At 42.3% G+C, this 24,185-nt stretch overlaps 5 protein-coding genes and 1 non-coding gene across 7 annotated transcripts; 5 read left to right on the top strand and 1 right to left on the bottom strand.

Moving 5' to 3' along the window:
• Window positions 1-1,820: 1,820 nt before the first annotated feature.
• On the top strand, window positions 1,821-5,589 carry LOC115684688 (protein LAZ1 homolog 1). The gene is made up of 9 exons (XM_030609533.2): window positions 1,821-1,951; window positions 2,258-2,775; window positions 3,024-3,080; window positions 3,293-3,401; window positions 3,626-3,810; window positions 3,896-3,984; window positions 4,187-4,442; window positions 4,596-4,841; window positions 4,930-5,589. Exons 2-9 carry the CDS (start codon window positions 2,560-2,562, stop codon window positions 5,227-5,229), a joined length of 1,458 nt encoding a protein of 485 aa, XP_030465393.1. The 5' UTR covers window positions 1,821-1,951; window positions 2,258-2,559; the 3' UTR covers window positions 5,230-5,589.
• A 1,549-nt stretch (window positions 5,590-7,138) lies between these two features.
• Window positions 7,139-7,231, top strand: LOC115684737 (small nucleolar RNA Z221/R21b). The gene has a single exon (XR_004006172.1). It is a non-coding gene; the product is annotated as a small nucleolar RNA Z221/R21b (small nucleolar RNA).
• Window positions 7,232-10,536: 3,305 nt separating this feature from the next.
• LOC115684640 (pathogen-related protein-like) lies at window positions 10,537-12,041 on the top strand. Its single transcript, XM_030609462.2, has 4 exons — window positions 10,537-10,767; window positions 10,936-11,068; window positions 11,186-11,487; window positions 11,715-12,041. The coding sequence occupies exons 1-4, from the start codon at window positions 10,630-10,632 to the stop codon at window positions 11,859-11,861; spliced, it is 720 nt and encodes a 239-aa protein (XP_030465322.2). The 5' UTR covers window positions 10,537-10,629; the 3' UTR covers window positions 11,862-12,041.
• A 1,933-nt stretch (window positions 12,042-13,974) lies between these two features.
• On the top strand, window positions 13,975-15,269 carry LOC115684628 (pathogen-related protein-like). Its single transcript, XM_030609445.2, has 4 exons — window positions 13,975-14,247; window positions 14,339-14,471; window positions 14,570-14,871; window positions 14,983-15,269. The coding sequence occupies exons 1-4, from the start codon at window positions 14,110-14,112 to the stop codon at window positions 15,127-15,129; spliced, it is 720 nt and encodes a 239-aa protein (XP_030465305.2). The 5' UTR covers window positions 13,975-14,109; the 3' UTR covers window positions 15,130-15,269.
• A 1,256-nt stretch (window positions 15,270-16,525) lies between these two features.
• Window positions 16,526-19,533, top strand: LOC115684689 (endoglucanase 25-like). Its single transcript, XM_030609534.2, has 6 exons — window positions 16,526-17,020; window positions 17,137-17,438; window positions 17,521-17,997; window positions 18,101-18,233; window positions 18,390-18,562; window positions 18,923-19,533. Exons 1-6 carry the CDS (start codon window positions 16,612-16,614, stop codon window positions 19,313-19,315), a joined length of 1,887 nt encoding a protein of 628 aa, XP_030465394.2. The 5' UTR covers window positions 16,526-16,611; the 3' UTR covers window positions 19,316-19,533.
• A 208-nt stretch (window positions 19,534-19,741) lies between these two features.
• LOC115684623 (glycolipid transfer protein 3-like) lies at window positions 19,742-22,415 on the bottom strand. 2 transcript variants are annotated; one of them, XM_030609433.2, is made up of 7 exons: window positions 22,083-22,415; window positions 21,644-21,905; window positions 21,497-21,552; window positions 20,978-21,108; window positions 20,486-20,621; window positions 20,112-20,255; window positions 19,742-20,030 (listed from the first exon to the last, which is right to left on the bottom strand). In XM_030609433.2, the coding sequence occupies exons 2-7, from the start codon at window positions 21,882-21,884 to the stop codon at window positions 19,995-19,997; spliced, it is 744 nt and encodes a 247-aa protein (XP_030465293.1). In that variant the 5' UTR covers window positions 21,885-21,905; window positions 22,083-22,415; the 3' UTR covers window positions 19,742-19,994. The 2 variants fall into 2 exon arrangements, with proteins under 2 accessions (XP_030465293.1, XP_030465294.1); XM_030609434.2 differs by lacking the exon at window positions 22,083-22,415 and having other exon boundaries at window positions 21,644-21,999.
• Window positions 22,416-24,185: the final 1,770 nt, after the last annotated feature.

Genomic DNA, 24,185 nt, shown 5'->3' with positions numbered 1-24,185 from the left:
ATGCGACTCCCATTGAATGAGAAGTATGTGAAAACCTTTCAAAGATATAAGTCTAAGAATACTTTCAAGTGGATAAATAAAAATAATATAACCTGTCGATAAATTTTTTTTGGTAAGAGAGGGGCTAAAGCCTGAGTGTTACATTATTACTCTCGTAATAAAACTTGATCTAGTTTGATCTTTTGTCCACAAAATAAATTATTCTCTCAATGGCCTACCTAATGCTAGAACGTAATTTACGTCACAAGAATTGAAGGACACCAATTTACTAACTAAATGAATGTCTTTCCCTAAAAGTGTATGTGTACGATGTTGAGACCCGAAAAATATCTCTCGATATTCTATTTTGAGCAAAGAGCACAGTTTCATTGCCCGATTCATTACAAAAAAGCTCACCTACCAACCCTAAACCCGAGTTATCTTTAGAGGCCTTATCGAAACCGAGTTTGATCCAATTAAAAGGAAGGACGATCCAACCCACAGACTTATTCATCATCACTTTCAAAGAGATGTTAAAAATCCAAGTTAGACATAAACATGTAAATTCCGACCCAGCTACCGCCAGGCTAGGGTTAACCCGATCCAGAACGTCCGACGAGGAGTTCACGTAATCAGCAAAACATGCTTGTGTGTCTCAAAAGTCTTATATATATATATATATTGGGTTAATTCCAAAAAAAAAGCATCAATTTTAGGTCGAGGACAATTTTGGCCCAAACTTTTTTTTGTCCCATAAAAAAGCATCAACTTTAGGTCGAGGGACAATTATGGCCCGAACTTTTTTTTGTCCCGTAAAAAAGCACCAATTTTAGGTCGAGAGATAATTCTGGCCCGAACTTTTTTTTGTCTCGTAAAAAAACACCAACTTTCACTTAAATCCCAAATCTGGCCCTTATTGACTTAAAACCATTGATTTTCCAACTTGACTATTCCACCTTAGCAATAAATCCACGTGACTTGGCGATCGGATTTAAAGCATTATTCATTGTCTTATTCTCCGAACCACAACTTGAAGAATAACGGTGAAACTGCTTCGTCTCATTCACTTCACCGGCAAGTCAAAAATATCTCCAGATTGAATCTTTCTGGCTAAACTTCGTCGTTTTGTCGTAATTTGAAGCTGTAGACCACCGCCCGTCGACAGACGCTATGGAAGAGATTCGCCAGGCTCACCAACATAACTTTTTTTCTCAAACAAGGGTAACTTCAGACAGAAAGTCAATGGGAGGCCAAATTTGGGATTTAAATTAAAGTTAGTGCTTTTTTACGAGACAAAAAAAAGTTCGGGCCAGAATTGTCCCTCGACCTAAAGTTGGTGCTTTTTTATGGGACAAAAAAAGTTCGGGCTAGAATTGTCCCTCGACCTAAAGTTGGTGCTTTTTTATGGAACAAAAAAAAATTCGGGTCAGAATTGCCCCTCAATCTAAAGTTGGTGCTTTTTTTTGGAATTAACCCGTATAGGGTATATGTTTCTGAAGAGTCAAATCTCCAATCACGATATCAATTACGGCCAAAAAAGATACATTCGGCACGCGTGAACGTCATCGACCGTCCATGTGATTCGTCATTGGGTTTCCGTGAAATCGACGGTGATCGCCCCCGCCTGTGACCCCAATCTCTTGCGTGACGCTGTCACCCTACAACCTACACGTCTTCAATTCCTCCGATTTCATTCATTTCTATTTCTATATTGCGCACCGAGATATGATTAATTAATACGGAAATAAAAAAGAAAGTCGCCGACGACCGTGTGTGCGTGCTCTCTTTCCCAACCGCCGAAGCAAAGTCAGTTTACCTTTTTACCCCTCCCCCTTATTTTTTTTCTTTTTTTCCTTCCCTTTCGTCCCCGTCTTTAATATTTTTCCAAATTTTTTTATATACGTTCCGCTTCGTCGCGCGATCTTCCACTGGAATCCGAGCTTCGATCGATCCTCTCGCCCCACTGCAACAGGTTCGATTTCGAATCTGAATGCCCCCCCCCCCCGCCTTTCGATAGCTTGGAAGTAGTTTTTGGGGTTGGAATTCCTGACTGATCGGAGGTTCTCCGATGCTTGGATTTGATCGCGGCGTTTGATTCTCGACTCCTAGGGTTCCGATTTCCGCTTCTTTTTGTTGTTGTTGATTTGTTTTTTTTTTTTTGGGGTTTGGCGCGATTGTTGTTGCGTTGCGATCGCGGTTCGCGGTCTCGCCGGACGTGCGGCTCTGCAGCTCCTGCGACGCCTGATTGTGTGACTTGGACCGGTTTTGCTCTTTGCAGGATTTTTGCGGTGTTCGATTCTTTTCTTTCTTTTTGTTTTTCCGTTGGAAGCTTTTGATTCCCCCTCGAATTCGTGTTCCGTCGGTGGAAAGCGTAGGAGGAATTGGGTTTGCACAGAGCTGCACGAGTGTGAGAGCGAGTGATTCCTCAATGCATGGATGAGAGCCGGGCTGTTGGAGGGATTGTCTCGCGGAAAGCAATTTAGGGGTTTCTTAGTTTTGGTGCTCTGATGGTGCGGAGCTTTGTGGGTTTGATTTAGGCAATCTGGTGGTGCATTGGGTTGGTTTTGTCTTGGCCGCTCGATGGGACGGAGGGAGCTTTTCTATTGTTTGGTGCTTCTCCTCCCTTTAGCCGAATCCTCGAGCCGGTTGGGTAGTGGGTGGTTATTGAATCTCGGAGCCGAAACATCCGTTGAACTTAGCTGGACATCCTTCAGCGCGAGCATATTTGTGCTCGTGGCTCTCGTGCTGTCCACATATCTCATCTTCGAGCACCTCGCTGCTTATAACCAGCCAGAGGTACATCCTACCACCCGTTCAGTTTGGATTTTGGATATATATGTCGTGCTATTATTATTCTCTTTGTTCTCAGTCCAGTGTTTTTCTAATAGTTCTGTTTAGTGTTTCATATATGATATACAAAATGTGGACCTCCTACGACCCTTTCTTTCCTTTCCTGTTCTTCTAGTTTGTTTAGGGTGATATGGGCTACTGTTTTGGTTATTCTTTGGATGTTGAAGCAGTGACTCTGTTCTTTCATATCTCAGGAGCAGAAATTTCTTATCGGGCTCATTCTGATGGTTCCTGTCTATGCAGTGGAATCGGTATCATTAAATTACTTACCTTTTTTTCTTGCATTTGTTGCAATATTGTCGTCTGTTGTTCTTTTGGGGTTGTAACAATATAATCTTTCCTACAGTTTGCTTACTTTCGTTAGTTGATTTTTCTTGGGATAGCTCTCTGAGGCTACTTGTCGAATTGTGTTTGTACCTGTGGCTGGTGTATTAGCCTGAGCTTCGTGCTGCTTCTTGCGTAGTTTTTATCGCTGGTGGATTCAAGTGCTGCGTTCAACTGCGAAGTGATTCGGGACTGTTATGAAGCATTTGCCCTATATTGCTTTGAGAGATATCTTATTGCCTGCTTAGGTAAGAATACAGAACTTTGACATGTTATCTTTCCCGATGTGGGTAACCTTACTAATTTGATAGCTCTGTTAAGAATCACTTTATCCATACAAGCACAAGTCACTCCTTGTATTTCCCTGGGGTTGTCCTCCTAGTGTGTTCTCCTGCTGTCCATTTACATGGGGTCAGCAATGTAAAATGCATTTTTTGTCTTGTATTCTGACTAGTTATGTTCTTCTAATTAGGTGGTGAAGAAAGTACCGTCAAATATATGGAAAGTCGGAGTGTAATTGATGCGGGTACACCTCTTCTGGAAGAAGCTTATTCTTATGGAGTTGTAGAGCATCCTTTCCCACTAAATTGCTTCATGAGGGAGTGGTATCTTGGTCCTGACTTCTACCATGCTGTGAAAATTGGCATTGTGCAATATGTTCGTATTCATGTTTGTATTACAAATAACTTGGGCTGTTTACTTCTTATAGATTTTTAACACGGAGAAACTTTGCACTCTGCAGATGATTGTAAAGCTGATCTGTGCTTTGCTGGCTATGCTTCTTGAGGCTTGTGGGGTATATGGGGAAGGGAAGTTTGAATGGAATTATGGGTGAGTACATGTTCATTTACATTCAAGTCTGCTTTGATTTTACATGTCCATGAATAGATGCAATTTATCTGGAAAAATTTTCCTTCCAACTATTAAGGTTTTAGGTACATTGCGCCATTATTGCATTACATTTAAGTAATCATCCTTGATATTTTTCCTGATGAATTGTAGTGCATTGACTGGATTTCTCTTGCTCTTCCAGCTATCCTTACTTGGCAGTGGTTCTGAATTTTAGTCAGACATGGGCCCTGTATTGCTTGGTACAGTTTTATACTGTAACTAAAGAAAAACTTGAGCCAATCAAACCATTGGCAAAGTTCCTCGTTTTCAAGTCAATTGTTTTCCTGACATGGTGGCAAGGCATCGCGGTTGCATTTCTTTTCTCAGTTGGAGTCTTGAGGGGGTCTTTGGCTCAGGAGCTGAAAACACGAATACAAGACTACATCATCTGCATAGAGGTGGGTACGATAAGAAATCATGCGTAACTGGGTTTTTTCTTTTTGTTATTAATCTTCAATCCAGCCTCTTGAGTAAATGGGTTACAACAAGGAAATCATGCATATCGGGGTTTTTGTTGTTATTTATTAACTTTCGAGCCATATCTTAAGCAGATGGGCGTCGCTGCTGTGGTGCATCTCTATGTCTTCCCAGCTGTCCCATACAAGCGTGGAGAGAGGTGTGTCCGAAATGTGGCCGTGATGACCGACTATGCATCTCTTGGATCACCTCCCGATCCCGAGGAGGTTCGAGACTGTGAAAGGACAACTAGGATACACATTGCACGGCATGATGAGAGAGAAAAACGGATGAATTTTCCCCAGAGTGTTCGTGATGTGGTTGTTGGAAGCGGTGAAATAGTAAGAGAGACCCGTTTTCCATAATTTGAGTTAACTGGCTTATGTTCGTCCAGTGAAACTGGTGGTGACTCTCTTTTTGTGCTTTCAGATTGTTGATGACATGAAGTACACGGTTTCTCATGTGGTAGAACCAGTCGAAAGGGGTTTTGCAAAGATAAATAGAACCTTTCATCAGATATCAGAAAATGTGAAACGATTCGAAGAGCTGAGGAAGAGCTCTAACTCTAAGGATGATAGTTATTTGATCCCCCTCAATTCTTGGTCTGGAGAGTTTTCCGAAGTTCACGAAAATCTCATTGAAGGGAGCACCAGCGATAGTGGATTAACCAAGGGCAAGAGACAGCATGGCCAGTCCAAACCGGTATTACCTCAGATTAAAGACAGATAACATGCGCAGTTGCACTTGCGCATAAGAGGAGGTGTGGATTTCACATGCTTTAAAGTGCCGAAGTGACTGGGTAAGTCTAGGATTAATGTGTTGACTTTCTCGTTCACGCACGGTCATGAAACGAGACGATTGCATATTCTTTCGACAGTGGAGAACTGTATATGGTAGACTGGAAGACACTGCCGTTGTGGTGCAAATCTCAGGTAAACAAATTGCATCCCAGCGCTGAAGTTCTCTCACAGGACTCCCTCATTGCCAAGTGCCGATGTCGAATGTTGATGTTTGAAGTCAATTGAAGGAAGTGAGATCATTGTAAAGACAATGTACATAATAAAATAGACGCCTCATTTTTGGTTATAATGATGAAGCAGGACCGTGTTGTATTTAATTGAGAAGGGAGAGTTCGTGACCGACCCGGGTATTGCTGAGACGACTAGATAGGAGGTGCACCGACCAGCATCAGTAATTCACTAGTCCTGAAAGAGTGGATTGTTGGTTCCTAAAGCGAAGGCTGTTCAAAATAGCCCCCAACCCCAGGCCGCGCTTCCGCCCAGTCTATCCTTGGAATATCATTTTCACACTCCTCTCTCTTTTCTGTTGCCGGTGAACGACCAAAAGTCGCCCCCCATCCCCTTTGGTAGACCACCCAGTGCGGCGAGATTGATGGCGGCTGGCCGGGCTGGCGAGAGAAAACACTAGATGGCGGGGGAATCCGAATGGTTTGGTTATAACTCAGGCGAATTCAGACGAAGTGATAACTCTTTCTGTTCGCTGAACTAAAAACGAAACTGAGAGCCGACTGTCATCCTCTTATTATGTTATGTGGAAGAGCAGTCAGTAGTTCATAGAGTTCGGTTCAGGCGAGTGTGGTGTTGGTCCGAGAAAATTACCAAAAAAGTCCTAAACCTTTTGTAATTGTGCCAATTCAGTCCTAAACCTTTTTTCTTTGCCATTTCAGGCCTAAAGCTTTTACAGTTGTGCCAATTCAGTCTATCCGGCCACTTTTGGCCGGCCGGCGCTAACGTGGACGTCGGCCGGCTGACGTGGCATTATTTTAATTTTTTTTCCTTTCTCACTCTTTTTTTTACTTTTCTTCTTCCCCCTGGCAAGACTGGCCAAATGGAGGCTCGCCGGTGAGGCCGACCTCGCCAGCCATGGCGAGGTCGAGCTCACCGGCCATGGGCGAGGTCGAGCTCAACCAGCGACGACGAGGCCTCGCCTAGATCTGGCGAGGTCGAGCTCGCCGTCGTCGGGCGAGGTCGAGCTCGCCCAGCGACGGCGAGGTCACCTCGCCGGCGAGCCTCCCCCCTGGCCGGACCGGCCAGGGGGAAGAAGGAAAGAAAAAAAAAAGAGAAAGGAAAAAAAATTAAAATAATACCACGTCAGCCGGTCGGCGCCGACGTGGGCCGGCCGGTGTCCACGTGGGCGCCGACCGATGTCCACGTCAGCGCCGGCAGGCCAAAAGTGGTCGGATGGACTGAATTGGCACAATTGCAAAAGGTTTAAGATTGAAATGACAAAAAAAAAAGGTTTAGGACTGAATTGGCACAATTGCAAAAGGTTTATGACTTTTTTTGTAATTTTTTCATGTTAGTCCGGTTTGAATTGGGCCAGTGTCGTGGGCCCGGTCCATTAGTCACTCGAGGAGACTCAGGAGGAACACTGGGGGGTACACTTGTAATTTGGCGGGTGCTGGCTAGGGTTTTTGGAGGTCTTCTCTTCCATACCTTTATATAAACGCTTAAAAGCAGTCACTTGAACGCACGTCTTCCTCTTTCTCTTCAACGTTGCACAGCCGCTCTCTCTCTCTCTCTCTCTTGATAGATCGAGCAGGCTCTGGTTACTCTTGGGTTTTAATTTCCTGCGTGTCTCTGTTTGTGGGTGGGGGATAAGGTGGCGAAACGTGGAGAGGCTGTGATGATCAACTTGAGAAAGTCATGCACCACTCTGATCTTAATCTGTGCTGATAAATTTCTCAACACCCATTTTTCCATCTGAGCCTCTCCCCCGGACACCATGTTTTGCTCTTTCTGATTTACTTCTCTTGCTTTTACCACTGCAAATCCTATGGTAGATGTGGCTCCCCGTTTGCCTTTCGATTTGGCTGTTCGATTTAGAACTGTAAAAGTAAGACTGTTCGGGGTTGGATTGAAATTTTGGATGAGGAAAGGTGGAACCAAGTGATGCGGCCTTTCAAAGGCCGAGCCATGATGCGGACCGTACAACTACTGCTGTTGCTGGGGATACACTTTGGTTGCTGATGGTTCCTTTCCCTGATTTTTCCTCTCTCTTTCAATTCTCTCGGTTTGACTTTTTGGCTTTTTACGGGCCTACACTTGATTTCTATTTAACGCGAAACGTGTAAAATTTTTCCGAAAAAGAATAATAACAAGTGAAGTTAAGAAGTAACTAAATGAAAATTGCCCCCAAATTGCCCGGAATTAAGTTTAATGAGCCTGGAAAGGATGGGGGGCTAAATTGCATTCATTTCCAAGCTGATGCGAGGGTGTTTCTAAGTAGTTTTGAAGAACGGTTTCCAATTTGTCCGGTTTAAAGAAAGAAAATTAAAAAAGAGTAAATTCCATCTCATTTAAGCCCGCTTGAAATTACACTGAATTGACAAAAAAAAAAAAATATTACACTGAATCGCTGACTTTGAGGGAGTGGTGTTCGTGGGGAAGTGTTATTCCAGAGGACATGCCATGCGATGCCGAGTCATGTTCTTGGGCTTGATGGGCCGGCCCATGGGCCAGTATTTTTTCCCCCATCTCTAGATTTTTGGCCTTTTGGGCCATTTTTAGTGTTTAGCTTGGGGGCACAAAGGGCCGCCAAACAATAGTAACCACCGTAGAGTTGCCCACTTTCTAAAAGAAAAAAATTTGTGGGCCGGGGTCAGCCGCACCGTGCTGGCCCATCGGTCTGGATTTTTTGGGCTCATGATTTTGGGCCAGAAACCTGGCCTGGTCCGAAAGGTAAGAGAGCAGGAGGATCGAAATTATGCAGTTGGGCTTGTACAGTTTTTGGAGAACTAAAGTCAAGAGACTCCAAGATAATTTGTATTTTTTTTTTTTTTTGACCGTAGGGAACTTGCCGCATTCATGAGGCACACCGGTAGCCCCTAATCCCGCCCGTGTTCTGTCTCTTGATGGCCCACCAAGAGTGCTACAAAATTAAGCGATTGAGCCATTGTTCCACCCAAGGCGGGATGAGAATCGCAAGAACTGGTGGTCCTTTATGAATTGGGCCGCTTTCAACGGTTGAATCTTGTGAATTCTACGTGAGGCCCACATGAGTCCGACAACAAACACAACGCCTATGATTTCATGTGGTTCCTATCAGTATTTCACTTGAATATACTTGAACATAAAGACTTAGGAACAGCCAAAGAGAATAATAGCCAGGACAACCTCGCTCTCGCTCTGCCCTTATAATTAGACCTGTCAAATGGGTGGGTCAGGTCTTAAATAGTTCGACCCAAATTGATTCATTAACCCGTTTATGATCCATTTATGTGCAATGCAATTTTCTTGACCTACACTCGACCCGACCCATACCCGATCTATACCCAACCCGATCCATGTTACTAAAGTACTTCTGTATTTAACTAAATCTAGGAAAACTCATATATAAACTGATATGAGAGTGCGAAGTGAGTAAGCGCGAGATTGAGTGAAAATGAGAGCGAGAGAGTTGAGTTAAGTTCACCCATATTATATCTATACCCATTTATGACCCATTTACTAAATATTACTGGCCTATTTATGATCCATTTACTAATACATGGGTTAAGAAATGGGTTTATGATCCATTTTGACAGGTCTACTTATGATATAAGCCAAGCGATAAGGAAAACAAAGTGCAATTGGCTTTGGAGAAGATGATTGCGGGACTGATTCAGACACCTAGTGCTGGTGAAGAAGAAGACAGGGCATGTCACCTCTTTGCAAATGAGTCCAAACATGAGCCCAGAATAATTGGTGCGATAACTCTATAATATCCTAATGACAAATTGAAGTTTGCATCGAACAGCTTGAGGGCGACTTGTAGAATAGTAGTATAAGATATTTCCAAAAACAGGAGAGTGTCACCTCTTTGCAAATGAGTCCAAACATGAGCCCAGAATAATTGGTGAGATAACTCTATAATATCCTAATGACAAATTGAAGTTTGCATCGAGCAGCTTGAGGGTCCAATAACTTAGGACTCAAACGATAATCATTTTATTTTCGAGAACAATTTATGGCCATATTTTTCTATTTCTATTTTCTGAACGAGTTTCTAAGTAGAAAGTTGCGTTTGATAATAATACCAAAATTTTTATTCCTGGAATAGAAATTCGTTCGATAGAGTTGATGTAGAATTTGTACATCAGCGGGCTGCGAGGGCGAGCTCTTATTAGAATAATTGTTATTTCTGTTTATGTTCTAGAAATAGAAAAGTAGGAAGTTTCTACTTCTCATTTCTGTTCCAAATCTATTTCCGGGCCAAAAATTTATTCCGGAAATAGAAAAATGAAATCGCGTTGCCAAACGGATTTTCATTCCAAACCTGTTCTCGGTAACAGAAAAAATAGAAAAATAGATGAACATAATGGTTAATCATTCACGCCCTTATTGATCAGGCCATGAGTCAGAATGTTCGATCTCAGTTCAAGGATGACATTTTCCTTGTAGAAGTCACAGCACGGATTGTCCAAATTCAAGCTCCACGCACATGTAACAGGTGACATTTTATGATTTTTCCATTGCCGTGCCAATACATTAAACCTAATCCCCATGAGCACTGAAAGAGGTTTTCGATCAGGGCAAGCAATGTGTTTAGACCCAGTCGTTCGACCCAAAAGAAAATAAGAAAAGACCAGTCGAAAATTGGTAGGTAAAAGTGATTGCTGACGAGTTCGCTTTCTTTATGTACATCTGACTCTGTCTTGCCTAGATATCATGCTTCTTATTCATATATGAACTATTGAATGAAATAATATTTATCCAAGTGGGTGAACTCTCTGATGGCTACAAAGCATTTGCATGTGAAACCTTAATGAACAGAATCTGGGTGTTCCACTGATGGGAGACTGTTTCAGCCATCCATGTGCTTCTTCTGATGATCTCACAAAACTTGGTTACAAAACTTTAGATGTAGATTTGGATCTCTTCATTCAGATGAAGAAGTTTCTAATTCATCTAACTTGGTTAAAAAAAAAAACAGTTGACCTCAATTCAAGTGGACAATAGTTGAACGCTCTGATAAGCTGGTCAAATTTCTTTGGTATTCTCGCTTGTTTTTTTTTTTTTTCCTTTTTCCTGCGTGACGGCACCGGGGTGTCATCTGTCATCGGGTACCTGTGTTTCCTATATGTAAGGAGGTCCATTCACTAGCAATCTCCTTGTGAAACTGAGCAGGATGGCGTCTTCGGGTTCCGGGGGAGACAAGTACCGGTCTTTCTTGACCGGCGAAGGAGAGAAGAACACCAAGTGGAGATTCGGTGGCCCCCCGAATTACGACGTCGTCAACAAGCTGTTCGAAGAAGGCCGAACTAAGGTTTGTACTTGCACTTGCACGCGCATATCGCCGTCCTCATCTTACGCAACCGGTCCTATATGTACTGCTCATTAGCATAAGAACCAATATGATGTGATGTGCAACTTAATTGGATTCGGCTCAATTTGAAAGCTTTGCAATTTTTTTTTGTTATGGTCTTGCTTGAAGATATGGCCACCCGGTTCCCTAGAAGAAAAGGTGCAGAATCTTGTGAAGACTTGGGAAATGGAGATGTTCCACAAGGCAAGCCCAGACGACTTCAAAACAGTTGACCCCAAAAAGCTCACTTTGAGCCTAAATGGTACCCAAAACATTCAAATTCTAGTTCCGTGGAGTTATCAAAGTCCACCAAATTCTTACACATTCGAGTGTAGATATTCACAGTTTCATTTGAGGATTTACAATTTGTCGATTTCAGGAAGGAAAGCCCAGAGCTTGGCAGATGTAGGCAAGCTTGGAGGGGGCTACAACTTCTTCCTGCAGACTGCGCTACCAGAGAACCTGCGGTTCTACAATCCAGAGGACGAGAACTTAAACTCAGCCCTTGTGGCCTTCACGACGACATTCCCACGCGGCTTCGCGGTGGAAGTCCTCCAGGTTTTTGCGGGACCGCCCGTGATTGCCTACAAGTTCAGGCACTGGGGTTACATGGAAGGTCCCTTCAAGGGCCACGCCCCGACGGGTGAAATTGTCGAATTTTTCGGGATCGGAATAATGGAGGTGAATCGTCATTTTCACATATAATGTTTCCCGTTATCGATACAGATACACCAGCCCTGAGAATACTAATACAAGTCCAGCATCCATCTTGTATGCAGTATGAAGATTAGGGTGACTTTGAATCCAATAAACCTTGTTTCGGGGCTTTAAAACTTTTTGCAACGTTATATTCAATTGTGATCTGCTCCAGCAGAGATTGATTATGTCACCTTTTGTTTTAATCGCAGCTCGACGAGAATGAGAAAATTGTGAAGGTGGAGTTCTATTTCGACCGCGGTGAGCTTCTCGGAGGTCTAATGAGAGGAGCAATCTTGGGGAGTTCTGGTGAAGAAGCTTCAGCCACAAGCTGCCCTTTCATGAGGAACACTGGTTGACCCAAAAAAAAAGGAGAAGAGGGGGGAAATGTCATGTGTCGTCCCTGTTGTTGCTTCTTTGAGAAGCAGAGTTTGTTTCCTCCTCGATGTATTATTAATTTATCGTGTACTTTATGATCATCTCATGTCTTTGTTTCAATGAATAATTCCACCAGAGTGCTATGTCTGAGTTTCAGTCCACACTTCTTAACATTCCCTGAGTAGTATCTTGTGCATCTCCTGCTCATTTAGCAGCAAACTATTTGTCCATCCAAAAAAAGAAAATGATTTCTCAAATTGAATGGTTTAACAATCCACATGAAGGTTATTTAACTTGCGTAGCGTTCTTAGATATCCAATTTGACGTGGCATTGGGAGGTACGCAGCAGTAACTAGAGAATATGTATGAAGGTCTCATCACTTGAATCCTCCTCTCAAAGGTACGGATCACGTGGATTGACCGGATCGTTAAAGATGACGACAGAGCCGGGTCCTTTGGCAAAATATGCATGATTCCAGGACAAGCTAAATCCATTTAAGCTCGTGGGTGAGGCTTAACGAGAGCGTCAGAATAACATGTAGAGTTATTGTCGGAGTTGGTCATTATGACATGTCCACCTACTTATTGATCAGGCGAGAACTCGGCATGGTCAATCTCTTCAAGGATCACATTTTTCCTGGAAAAGTCTTTGTACGGATTATACAAATTCAAGCTCCACGCGCATGTAATAGGTGACATTGCCATGTCAATACATACATTAGTCTAATCCCCACTAGTTTTTCATTAAGTTCGAATAAAAATGTAAATTCTGGCGGAGAAAAAGCAGCAGTTTCTCACGTACTTTTGAAAGTCCAAACAGAAAGGCCCCCGTCCAACTTTCTGGCAATCCTAACTTCACGTCGCAAGGCAAACGAGTGGCATCAGAGCTAAAGCACCCAACCAATGACAGAGCTCGAATCATTACAGTCAAAGTAAACACCTCATACGAGCCGCCTCTTTGTCTATTCCTTGGAGGATAAGGCTTTCGGTTTGATCCACATGAAGATTTGTCTTTTCTTACGGGAGTCACAGTCAGGAACGAAACCCACTTGGGCATTAACTCATCTCTTAACCATTTAATTAGAAGTTCCTTTTGAATTTTTGCTGTCCGGTTAAGAAGTTGCCTCACCAAAAAAAGAAAAAATTGTGCTCTTACGAGGGCCTATGCAGTCTGTCTCTACGAGGGTTCCATGGATGTGTTCATTATTTTAGTGTGCTGGTGCCCACGTATCTTGCATCCTCAATTTTTTAGAGGAAGGAATATCTTTTAAGAATACCTTTTAAGAGTTTCACATCGTGGTGATTTCGTGATTCAAACGAGGATCTAAATGGAGCTTTTCAAGGAACTGCTCAGGTTCAAATTTATCTTTTCTCAATGGGAGTCACATCCGGACACAAAACCACCTAGGCATTACCCCCTCCCCGTGTACTCGAGGGGGACAAGAAATGTTGGGACAAGGGAAAATTTTATTCCTAATGATTGTTGTTCTAGGTTTAGTAGGTGCATCTGCAACTGAGGGAGCACACTACCTAGGCGGGTCGAGATGTTTTTGAAGACTATGTAACTACTCGTTTGACTGGGTTTATGAGTAGGTGGAAGCCTAACATCAGTTGTTAGGAAGAGAGACGATTTGAAGGTGCCTAAGCAAAGTCTCATTTTACTCCAGGGTCGTAGAGTCATAAAAAGATAATACAAAGATAAAGATTGAGATCATGTTCAGAGTTGTTGGCTTGAGACTGTTGGTCAAGTGATGATGTCCCTCCCAGTTCAGCGTAGACGAATGATTGGGATGTAGTTTTGTCCACTCTTTTGTTTTTGTAAGTACAGACCAATCAAAGCTTCCTAAAGATCCTAATACTAACCAGAACATGATGAAAATGAAGCAATCAACAGGAAGCAAGAAATGAGAGAGAGAGAGAGAGAGAGAGAGAGAGAGAGAGAGAGATCTGCGGCACCTAATGACGAATTTCTACTGATTTTTTTCACTCGTGAGTGGACGGGATTCATCTTCCAGAAGGCACATGTCAGTTGAAAAGTCATCCCAAATTGTAGACCAGAGTCTCTCTCTCTCTCTCTCTCTCTCTCTCTCTCTGTGGAGAATTTGGAGTCATCTTCTCTTCTTTCTTACAAAAGGGTCTGGTCTGTCAACTATCATTGCGTGAAATTTGCCTATTTATATGTCCTCTCTTGTGCTTTAAACGTGTACCCATATATGAGTAGAGCAAAATATGGCAAGCTTGGAAACTTGTGAGGACAAGTATCGTTCCTACTTGAGTGGAGAAGGAGAAGAGCACACTCACTGGAGATATGGTGCCCCTCCCAACTATGATGCTGTCAACACTCTCTTTGAACAAGGCCGGACCAAGGTCTGTTCTCTTTGATAAGGAGTCGTGATTTCATACGAGCCAACTCTCTCAATTTCGCCTCTTTTAACACAATTAATGTACTCATGTGAAGGTCTGGCCACCGGGGTCTCTTGAAGAGAGAGTGCAGAACCTGGTGAAGACATGGGAGATGGAGATGTTCCATAAGACCAAATTTCTGGACTACAAATCTGTCGACCTACTTCATTACACCATCAGCCTCAATGGTGTGCTACTTTGTAATTGCAAAAACAGTTGTCTCTCGATAACTGGACTAATCAAAGCAAGTTGAATGATTAAACCCAAAAAAATGTTTCGTATTTAGGAAGAAAGGCTCTGACTCTAGAAGACAAGAGGAAGCTTGGGGGGAGCTACAACTCCCTCCTCCAGACCTCACTGCCCGAGAAGTACCGGTGCTACAACCCGGCCGAGGAGACCGTGGACACGGCCAACCACGCCTTCACGACAACATTCCCGCGCGGGTTCGCGCTGGAGGTCCTCCAGGTCTACTCAGGGCCACCGGATATCGTGTACAAGTTCCGGCACTGGGGCTTCATGGAGGGCCCTTTCAAGGGGCATGCCCCAACTGGGGACATGGTGGAGTTGTACGGAATGGCTGTTTTTCAGGTGCCCCCATATATTTGCATCTTTTACCAATTGCGTTCTTAATAGTTCAGCAGCTGAATTCTTCATTCACACGCATGTTTTATTTGCTATCTTCTTTTCCGTGCAAAACAGGTGGACGACCAGGAGAAAATTGTGAAGGTGGAGTTCTTCTATGACCGTGGAGAGCTGCTCGGAGGTCTAATGAAGGGCGGACCAATAACAAATAATGATGCTGTTGAAGAGGCTGCTTCAAGCTGCCCTTTCCTGAGAAAAAACTAACAGAATGAAACAATTATATGGAAAGTTTTTGTTTCTTGATGGTTTTACTTCTTGTTTCGGACAATGTATCACTGTCTGCGTCATTGTCATCATATCAATAATGCTCGGAGTAAAACAATTTCCGCATACTCTGTTACTTATACTGGGGATCCAAAACCAATCGATGGAAGATTTTTATGCACCCGATGCGCGCAGAATATCCATGTGTGTGGTGATGGCCTGCGCGGTGCGCAGTTTGAGGTTTTACTCTTCAAGTACTATAATCAGTACATAATTACTTGAATTAAAACGTTTCGTATTTCAATACCCAAAAAAATAAAAAATAAAAACCTTTCGTATTTATTTGCCATAAAATCACATTGCCACCAGTCTGGTTCTGGACCGAATGGGCCCGGATAATCACCTTAGCTAGCTCTGAATCTCGTAACCCGTTGACTAGCCGAAACTATGGATCGTCAAATTTGGGCTGCTAAAAACCTCTTATCACGAGCCACTATTAAAAGCAATTAATATTGGTGACCCTCCCGGTATTTTGGATAAGTGAATGAAATCTGGCTCAATCGAAGAACTCTTTCAGCCAATTTGATTCCTGGGTTTGAAGTTGAAGCTGGGACAGTTCCGAGGCCAGAATTGGGAACTAACTGTGCCCAGTAAATTCCATGTTCCTGAATATGGGCCGAACAGGTTTATTAGAGGATCAACCTAGAGCAAGAACGGCTAGGCCTATTAGGGGCGGTCATAGGCCCGATCAGATGCTCATTCATCTGTAGTTAGCCATGTTTTAGCAGAAAGATTCATACAGTTCCATTTTGAGTAACATCCTAATTGATAATCTCGGTATGGTCTCTATTGCCCATGATCAAGGACCATAGTACCACTTCTCATTCCTATACTGTAGCCTGCTCTTCGATGTCATTTCCGATGCATAGTTTTTATGTATACTTGTTTGCTTGCTTACAGCTGACAATTAACATCGATTTCCAATAGCCATGGATGGAAGTTCGAAAGGGACAGATCTAGTAGATGCAACCAAAGGGAAGCTGTCTTCTTTCTGCAAGATCGTTTGTGACAAGGCCGGCAGAGACTAAGTGTACAAACTCCTTCCTTGGAATCATCGATTCGCTACTCCTGATCCGCTCTCTAAAGAGAAGCATATTGGAATATGTCCAGCTGACAAATTCCTCTTGAACGTTTGATCTGTTTTCTAGTTCTTTGGACCCGTCCACTTGACCTCTTGACTGCAATACCATGCAAAATAAGCTTTCTTAGGATGCTGAAAAAAGAGGAGCACAACAAATGCGTGATATAGAAGTATAGGTGATCACAAGAAAGAGATGTTACACTCTCAACAAATCAGCCAGCAGGATATTTATGCACAAAATCTGTAATTTGTTCTTTTTAAAAAATTTCTCGTCATAAAGCACAATCCTCTTCCTTCCTCATATCAGGAAGCATACTCTCGGAACCTTGATCTTATTAACTATGCCCAGGTCGGAGTACTCCATTGATTTGCCTCCGCGTAATTCTGCAGTGGATTCAGACGCGAATTCTGTGAGGTTCATTCACACAGTGTCTCAGTCAGGGCGGATTCTGCCATCTGATAGCCGGTGGAATTCCATAGAACTCAGCTTCAGCCTTTATCCTCAGTCGCAAACCAATGCTTATGAAGCTATCCCCTCCAGATTCTCAAAGTCCTACGACTATGATCTCGTTATCACCGACAAGAAACACTTCAAGCGTTTTCTCTACATCACCATCTCAATAGTACTCATTGTTCTTGCGCTTGTTCTGCTGGTTCTCTGTCTCCCGCGGAAGCATAAGCATCATGGGCCCTCGAAGAATCTCACTCTTGCAGTGAACCAGGCACTTACGTTCTTTGATGCTCAAAAGTGTAATGATTCTCATTGCACCCGCTTATATCATTGTTTTCATCCTTTATACTATTATAAAATAAACTGATGTGATTCTTTCTTCTTCCTGAATCACATTGAAGTTTGTCTTTTGCAGCTGGGTATTACCCAAAGACCAGTCCGGTGAAATTTCGAGGAGATTCGGGATTGCAAGATGGGAACACCACGCAGGCTGGCCTTTTAGGTGGTTTTTATGACTCCGGGAACAATATAAAGTTCAGCTTCCCAACTGCGTACACAGTCACCTTATTGAGTTGGAGCGTGCTAGAGTATCACGAAAAGTATGCCGATATTGGTGAGCTACATCATGCGAGAGACATTATCAGATGGGGCAGTGACTATTTGTTGAAGCTCTTTATTCCTCCCAATGCGGCTTCGGATCCAATCTTGTATTCTCAGGCAAGGCCTAAGCACTTTCCCTCCGTAATCCCTACTCTCATCTGTGGAACTCAGTCAAAATGCTGTTCATCTTTCTTTATAGGTTGGAGGTGCTAAGAATGATACTGAGGGTGGTGATAATGAGACAAGTTGCTGGCAAAGACCCGAAGACATGAGCTATCTAAGACCCGTTTCATCTTGTGACATTGTGGCTTCTGACTTAGCAGGGGAAGTTGTTGCAGGATTATCGGCAGCATCTTTAGTGTTCAAAGATGACAAAGACTATGCAATACAATTAACAGCAGCGGCAGAAACTTTGTTTGAGCTTGCAATCAAAGAAGATCCAACAAAACAAGGGACCTACACCGCGGTTGATGAGTGCGGAAGGGACGCCAGAGCGTTTTACAATTCAACAAGCTTCAAAGATGATTTGGTGTGGGGAGGGACTTGGTTGTTCTTTGCTACCGGGAATGCGTCCTATCTCGAATACACGACTCACAATTTCAGTTCGGCCTTGCAAGAGGAAAGGACTAGCGAGAAAGGGGTGTTCTATTGGAACAACAAGCTCCTCGGCAGCGCGGTGAGTCTTGAGAAACAAACTACTCTTTTAATGCAAAGGTTATTGGTGTTCGTGTAATTCTGGATGGAAAATTAGGAATTAAGTTCTGGACATGTTCTTATAGGTATTGCTTGCGCGACTTCTATATTTTCGTGATCTCGGCTACCCGTACAAAGATTCTTTTGCATCATCAGCGAACATGACCGAGTCAATCCTCTGTTCATATCTATCGGATCAAATCTTCAATAAGACACAGGGTAAAAGTTCTTGAGTTTGCTGTTAAGGATGCTCTAGGCAAATTGTCACGTCTATCTGTCTATCAATTTGCATTAAAGTGAGCGTATGAGTATAAAAGTCTGTAAAGTTCTCCAGTTTATGCCTAAATTTTTCTCATTTCTCGGTTTCTTAAACAGGTGGATTGATACTCTTGAAACCTGATTCTGGGTCACCACTGCAATATGCAGCCACGGCATCATTTCTCAGTAAGCTGTATAGTGACTACCTCAATCTTCTCCGCATGACGGGAGGGGTGTGCCGTGACCGAGCATTCTCAGTCAAGATGCTGCAGAGCTTCTCTTCTTCTCAGGTCAGCTTAGCCATCACACAACTTAAGAATGCATTGTGCCCACTGTGCAAAGTGAAAAATTCTCTAGCTGTGATCATCGTCTATCAAGACCTGTTGATGGGCGGTCTTCAGTTGGGCTTGAGCTCAGCAACAGTTGGTTGTGCTGTGCCTAGACTCAGCCTGAACTTGTCGGTGCAGCTCTGTCCACTAAAAACACCGCCAACTGTGAACTAGGTCTGAAAAGTTAAAAGAAAACAACGGAGTCCAGGGAATCTTGATGGAATGGCTTCTTCCATGCTTGAATTGGCCACAATATGTTCCTATTTGAAGGTTAAACAATCGTCACCAAGCCTATGTCTGACAAGATATTGTTTTTTTCAGATTGATTATATCCTGGGAGATAATCCAATGAAAATGAGCTACATAGTTGGCTTTGGAGGCAAGTACCCGTTGCAAGTTCATCACAGGAGCGCATCGATCCCGTGGGATGGTCAGAAGTACTCGTGCAGTGAGGGAGACGGATGGCTGCACTCCAAAGGCCCCAACCCGAATGTTCTTTTGGGAGCCATGGTGGGTGGACCGGACCAGTTTGATCATTTCATAGATGAAAGGTACAAACCGTGGTTTACTGAGCCGACCATTGCGAGCAATGCAGGTCTGGTCGCAGCACTTATTGCACATCACAATCCTCCTGCCCATCCCGCAGACTCGGGCGGCATTAATTTGGGAATAGATCAGACGGGGATTTTCGAAAAAATCCATCCAAGTACTTGACTTCATTGGGAATAACACAAGATAGCACCAACTTTCAAGGGAAGTCAAAGATGAGAGAGGAGACTCATAAACTGGTTCCAACTGATTGCTGAGATCAAGAGAATGTGATTTTGCAGAAATAATGAGCTTTATGTAAATTAGGTCTTTCCAACATTTTAAATTTGGAACTTGGACTTAAATGTTTTGAAGAAAGGCCTCCGGAAACTCTACTGGGTACTTCACCTTCGTACATATTATAGTCCTGACAATTTCATCATTTTACAGTTGCCAAATGGAGCAAAAATGAAGAATCTATGAGGAGTGGAATAGTTCTAGCTTAACTGGATTTGAAACCGGTGGTTGTGTGACAATATACACGAAACTTGTGCAGTAGATAGATAACATTATCGTTCAGAGTTGATTAAATCAGACAGGACAGTCAAAATATTGACGGAAAATGCACTCTCTGTATATCTGTAACTTTTGAAGTAACACAGGACTGTACACAAAGTTTCTTGTACCTTTCACAAGTTCAGCTCTTTCAGAGCCCAAGCCAACTCTGCTCAAGAAGCTAATGGCATGTAATTACTAGAGAGGGTGATGATGCCAGGAGGGGAAAATTAAAAACACAAAAAAGAAAGTTCAAAACTTCATGACTAGTAATAACTGTACAAGTCTGGAGGTCCTTCGTGCGATCTCCTTAAATAGATTTCAACCTATCCAAGCCATAAACTTTCTGCAATATTTCAAAGAGATTCAAAGATTAAATTTTTTAAAAGAGTTAAATCCAGTTGGAAATATGTTGAGATGAGGTTACCAGGATACAGTGGATCTCTTCCAGGACAGGAGAGATTAACGAAACAAAGGTCTGTGTGTCCTCTTTGAAGTTTTCATAGCTGTCATCTTTTGTCTTGAGGAAGTTGATGAATGTTTTTGTTTCGGGCACCAGTTGAAGGGCAACCTGTAGAAATTTTTATCAATACTGATAATCTGATAATGGCGGAAATTACTTCATCAAGAGCATAGCGTAAATAACTACAACTTTTATTTAACAACGACTGACTTGATCGATCCTGTCCAATCATACTAGATAACATGATCGAGATTAAAGGGCTACATGAATTCAGAAAATATGACTGAGTAACCAAGAATAATGAAAAAGTGAAGCAACAGTCAGGGAATTGATATTACTTTGAAGGCGGCTGAGGAAATCCATCCATGCCACGGCTTTAAGGTGACATTGTAGGACTCCTCCACTGCTTGTTCCATCTTCTGTCCAGGATCATTAGCTAACCTTTGTAATAATGCCACCATCAAGTCCATGGATCTGGTGTAAAACAACCAACTGTTACTTGGAATTTGAGAATCTTCAACACATCAAGGAATTAGTGCTTTCTACCGTGGCAATACCATTGCAATCAATGGATATTGTGTAAATGAACAAATTTCAATTATTTTTAAGCCGAGGCTCTTCATCTCATTAAGCAGTAGTTATACTAAAACCATCCTATCAAATGCGAATTATGATATTGGGACTGCTACATGTTAGTATTGCGCATATCTACTGATACAGATGAGTTGGGACATCACATGGACTATGTTCGGTCAATAAGATAAAGTTGTCATGAGTCGGCCTAAGTGACTTGAGTAACCAAAGAGTAGGGCAAGATCGGATTTATTTACCTAGTAAGCCAAACTATTGCTTTGCTGCAGCTGTTACTTTTTCTTGCATTGCCTTCACCTGCCTCTTTCTTTATCATCTCAGCCAAATTTGAATACTTCGATGGGTCGGATTCTTTGAACAACTCCACTCGCTACAAACCAAATTGGACAATTAAACTAGGTGAACACAGAATAGTGAGAGATGGAGCAATTTCCTGGCCACGCCCCATGAAGGCATGAACCAAACCAGCATTGAGATTAGAAAACTGATAAATATCCTCACATAGACAATGACACCCTGATTTTGAGTGGACAAAAGGACAAAAGAGGACATATCAGGAAGCCAGACCATCGAACAATGCACACGGGGTACTTTCGTCCATAGCAAGAAGAAAAAAGTCAAAGCTTGAGGCCTCCACGTTCGGGACAGCACTTGCTGTCCAAGAAGGAAGAGATTTTCAAGGCATAACAAACAAGAAAGCAAAAAACAAAAACAGAGCCAAAAAACCACAACTTTCTATGCGTTCGTTGTTCATTTACCTGAACATTTCGATGGACGTCTAATCTCAGAACGGCCATTGTGGGACCAACCTTATCTGCAAAATCACAGAGCGACTGAAAAAGATTCAGATGACTAATAATTTGCCAAAAGCCTATCAGAGCAAGAAAATGAGAAATTCCACTTACCAAGAACTTCAAGGACTAAGCTGCAGAGAGAAAGAAAAGCCCTTGTTGGTACATGGAAGGCCTCATCACGCGGTTCGTCTTTTTCTTCGCCATTCCTAGCTCTGGTCACGACTGGTTTGAGCTTGAACATCAGAGAGAGCTCTTCAATGACGGACTTAATCTCTGCCCCTCCCTCCATCTTTCTCCTTCTCTTGATACCAACGTCTGCATCTTCTTCTTCTTCTTCTTTATTTGCTTGCATCTCGAGAAGGAGTATCTTTGGCTAGTGAGAGAGAGACAGAGAGGGAGAGAGAGAGAGAGATGTTTTAGACTTTTATTCCCCAAATGACGGCCTGGCTTATCAAAGCCTTGCATTAGCAAAATAGTTTTCTGGGTCTGGGCAAGTGTTTAAAAAATTTTATTTTTTTAATCCAACATTGATAATGACATTAAATCTGACCTTGGAGCTATCACCACCCTCTGACGTTTGGTTTTCGTGAGCGAGCTGCTTTTGTATAGCTCGTGCCTATCCTCATCGAGTGATGTGATTACTTGTTCTTAGCAAGAAGCAATCAACCCAGAACAGATCTGTGTTCAGGGTCTTGGATTCTAAAATCGAATAATAGAAGGGGAAGTTCAACCATAACAGCACCTGAGCACACGTTGAATGATGTAATCATTATATGGACCTCTGGTTTGCCACCATGTAATATGGACTTGATCGAGCGACAAGTGAACCCATCTTCTTAAACTGTTTGCCCGCGCCAAGTTCATACATCCTTTTCTCGTATCGAACCTTGTATGATGACAGAAACAAGATCAGCCAGCAAACTAGATGAGGATGCAATGGAAAATGTGATATTTGGTCTTAAAAAAAAAAAAGCCAAAAACGCTAAAAAGTCAAAAAGCAGCAACAGTGGACGCTCGGCTCCTTTCTTTTTAACCAAGAGCTCGCGCAGAGCAAGGGAGAGAAGAGAGGAAAGAAAAAGAGAGAGAAAGAAAGAAAACGAAGAAGAAGAAAGAGGAAAGGTTCACGTCACGGGAGCCTCGTCAATTAGGATCAATTACGGATCGCAACGTAGGGTAAGTATTCGTGCCCCTCGTTCATCCAATCCGAGTATTTTTCGGAATTATGGCATAATTTTAGAGTTTGATGAAATTCAAGCTGCGAAATTCGATTTTTGAGTTATTGAGCTACACATACACATATATATAAAACTGGTAGTTTAGGGTATTGTGGGGTCGTGAGATTTTACGGAACTCGATTTAGACTTACGGTTTACCCGAAACAAAATTTTGAAGTTGAGCGTGTGTGGTGAACAGTGCACGACTAGCAACTCTCCATGCCGATTTTCGTTGCTTTTTGTCGGTCAAGCTGGGGTTTTTGTAATTCTTTGAATGTGCTTTGTTTTGACTATAAGCTCGCTTGAAACGGGGTTTAAAGGAAAGAATTTTGGTGAAACCAAGTTTCGCACTCAAGCTTCGCGTTGCGAAAGGTTTTGGATAATCGTTTTGGACAAGCGATTTGTGGGCGCCTTTGAGTTGTTTCGTTAACGATTAAGCGTCGTTTAGCCGTTTCGTAGTTATTGTAGTATTTTACTTGGTTTTGACGTCGATTCTCGTTTAATTGTTAGGATTATGAGATCGTCGGTTCGAGTGAGTATTGTTGTTTGATTTTGGGGCATTCCCAGATAAGTAGTACTATTTCTTCCATGAATTTACAAACTCATGTCTTGAAAATGTTAGAGTTTTAATATAGTATGAGTTATTAAAAGCATGTTTCTTGCATAAATTGGATCAAACTTTTACCACATTTTAGTTGATTAAAAAGGGATTGAGAATGTTTTATGCAATGGTCTAAAATGACCAAAAATGTTGGTTGATATTGCTCACATCACCATGATGAGAACCCACTATGGGGGTAGTATGCATACTGTTTCAGGACGTCCTTCTAAGTCGAACCGTAGGCTGATATTGGTGGTAGAGCTAGCTAAGGGGATAAGCTTGGTTGCCTTTGTCACGGCGTTAAACGTGATTATAGTTCGATGATGATCATAAGATTAGTCGATGGAATGGACTATCAACGTGTGATTGATGAGATTAATTAATGAAATAGACCATTGATTGTTGTTTGTTATTGTTGAGTAAATGTTGATGACTGATCTTACACGTATTGAGTTTTGTTGGAAAGTTATTATACATTTTCGATATTTTACATATATCGTATATTGAATTTGAGATGATAAGATTGATATCGTTTTATAATGATGCATAGTGATTGTTCGATCCGCTTGGAAAAAATATAGAACTCACTGAGCCATGGTAGCTTATTTCTTTTATATTTCATGTTTTTCAGGTTCCTCAGTTAGTAGCCAATAGTTCGAAACTGCTTTTGATGGGACTCTTGAAAGTTGATTTTTTTGGTAGGATTTAAGGTTATGTCCTTCGAGAAAAAGGACGGTCGTGTCACTATTCCTATTCCCATAGAATCTGGAGTGCAACAGCAAAAGCAAAATTCAGACCGGGTCCGGATTGCATTCAAGAGTAATAATTGAGATGGGAA

This window comes from Syzygium oleosum, unplaced genomic scaffold, assembly GCF_021117445.2.
Source record: "Syzygium oleosum isolate NSW1041296 unplaced genomic scaffold, Sole_v2.1 Sole_v2.02, whole genome shotgun sequence".
NCBI lineage: Eukaryota > Viridiplantae > Streptophyta > Magnoliopsida > Myrtales > Myrtaceae > Syzygium > Syzygium oleosum.
This window is presented reverse-complemented; position numbering and strand designations above follow the sequence as displayed.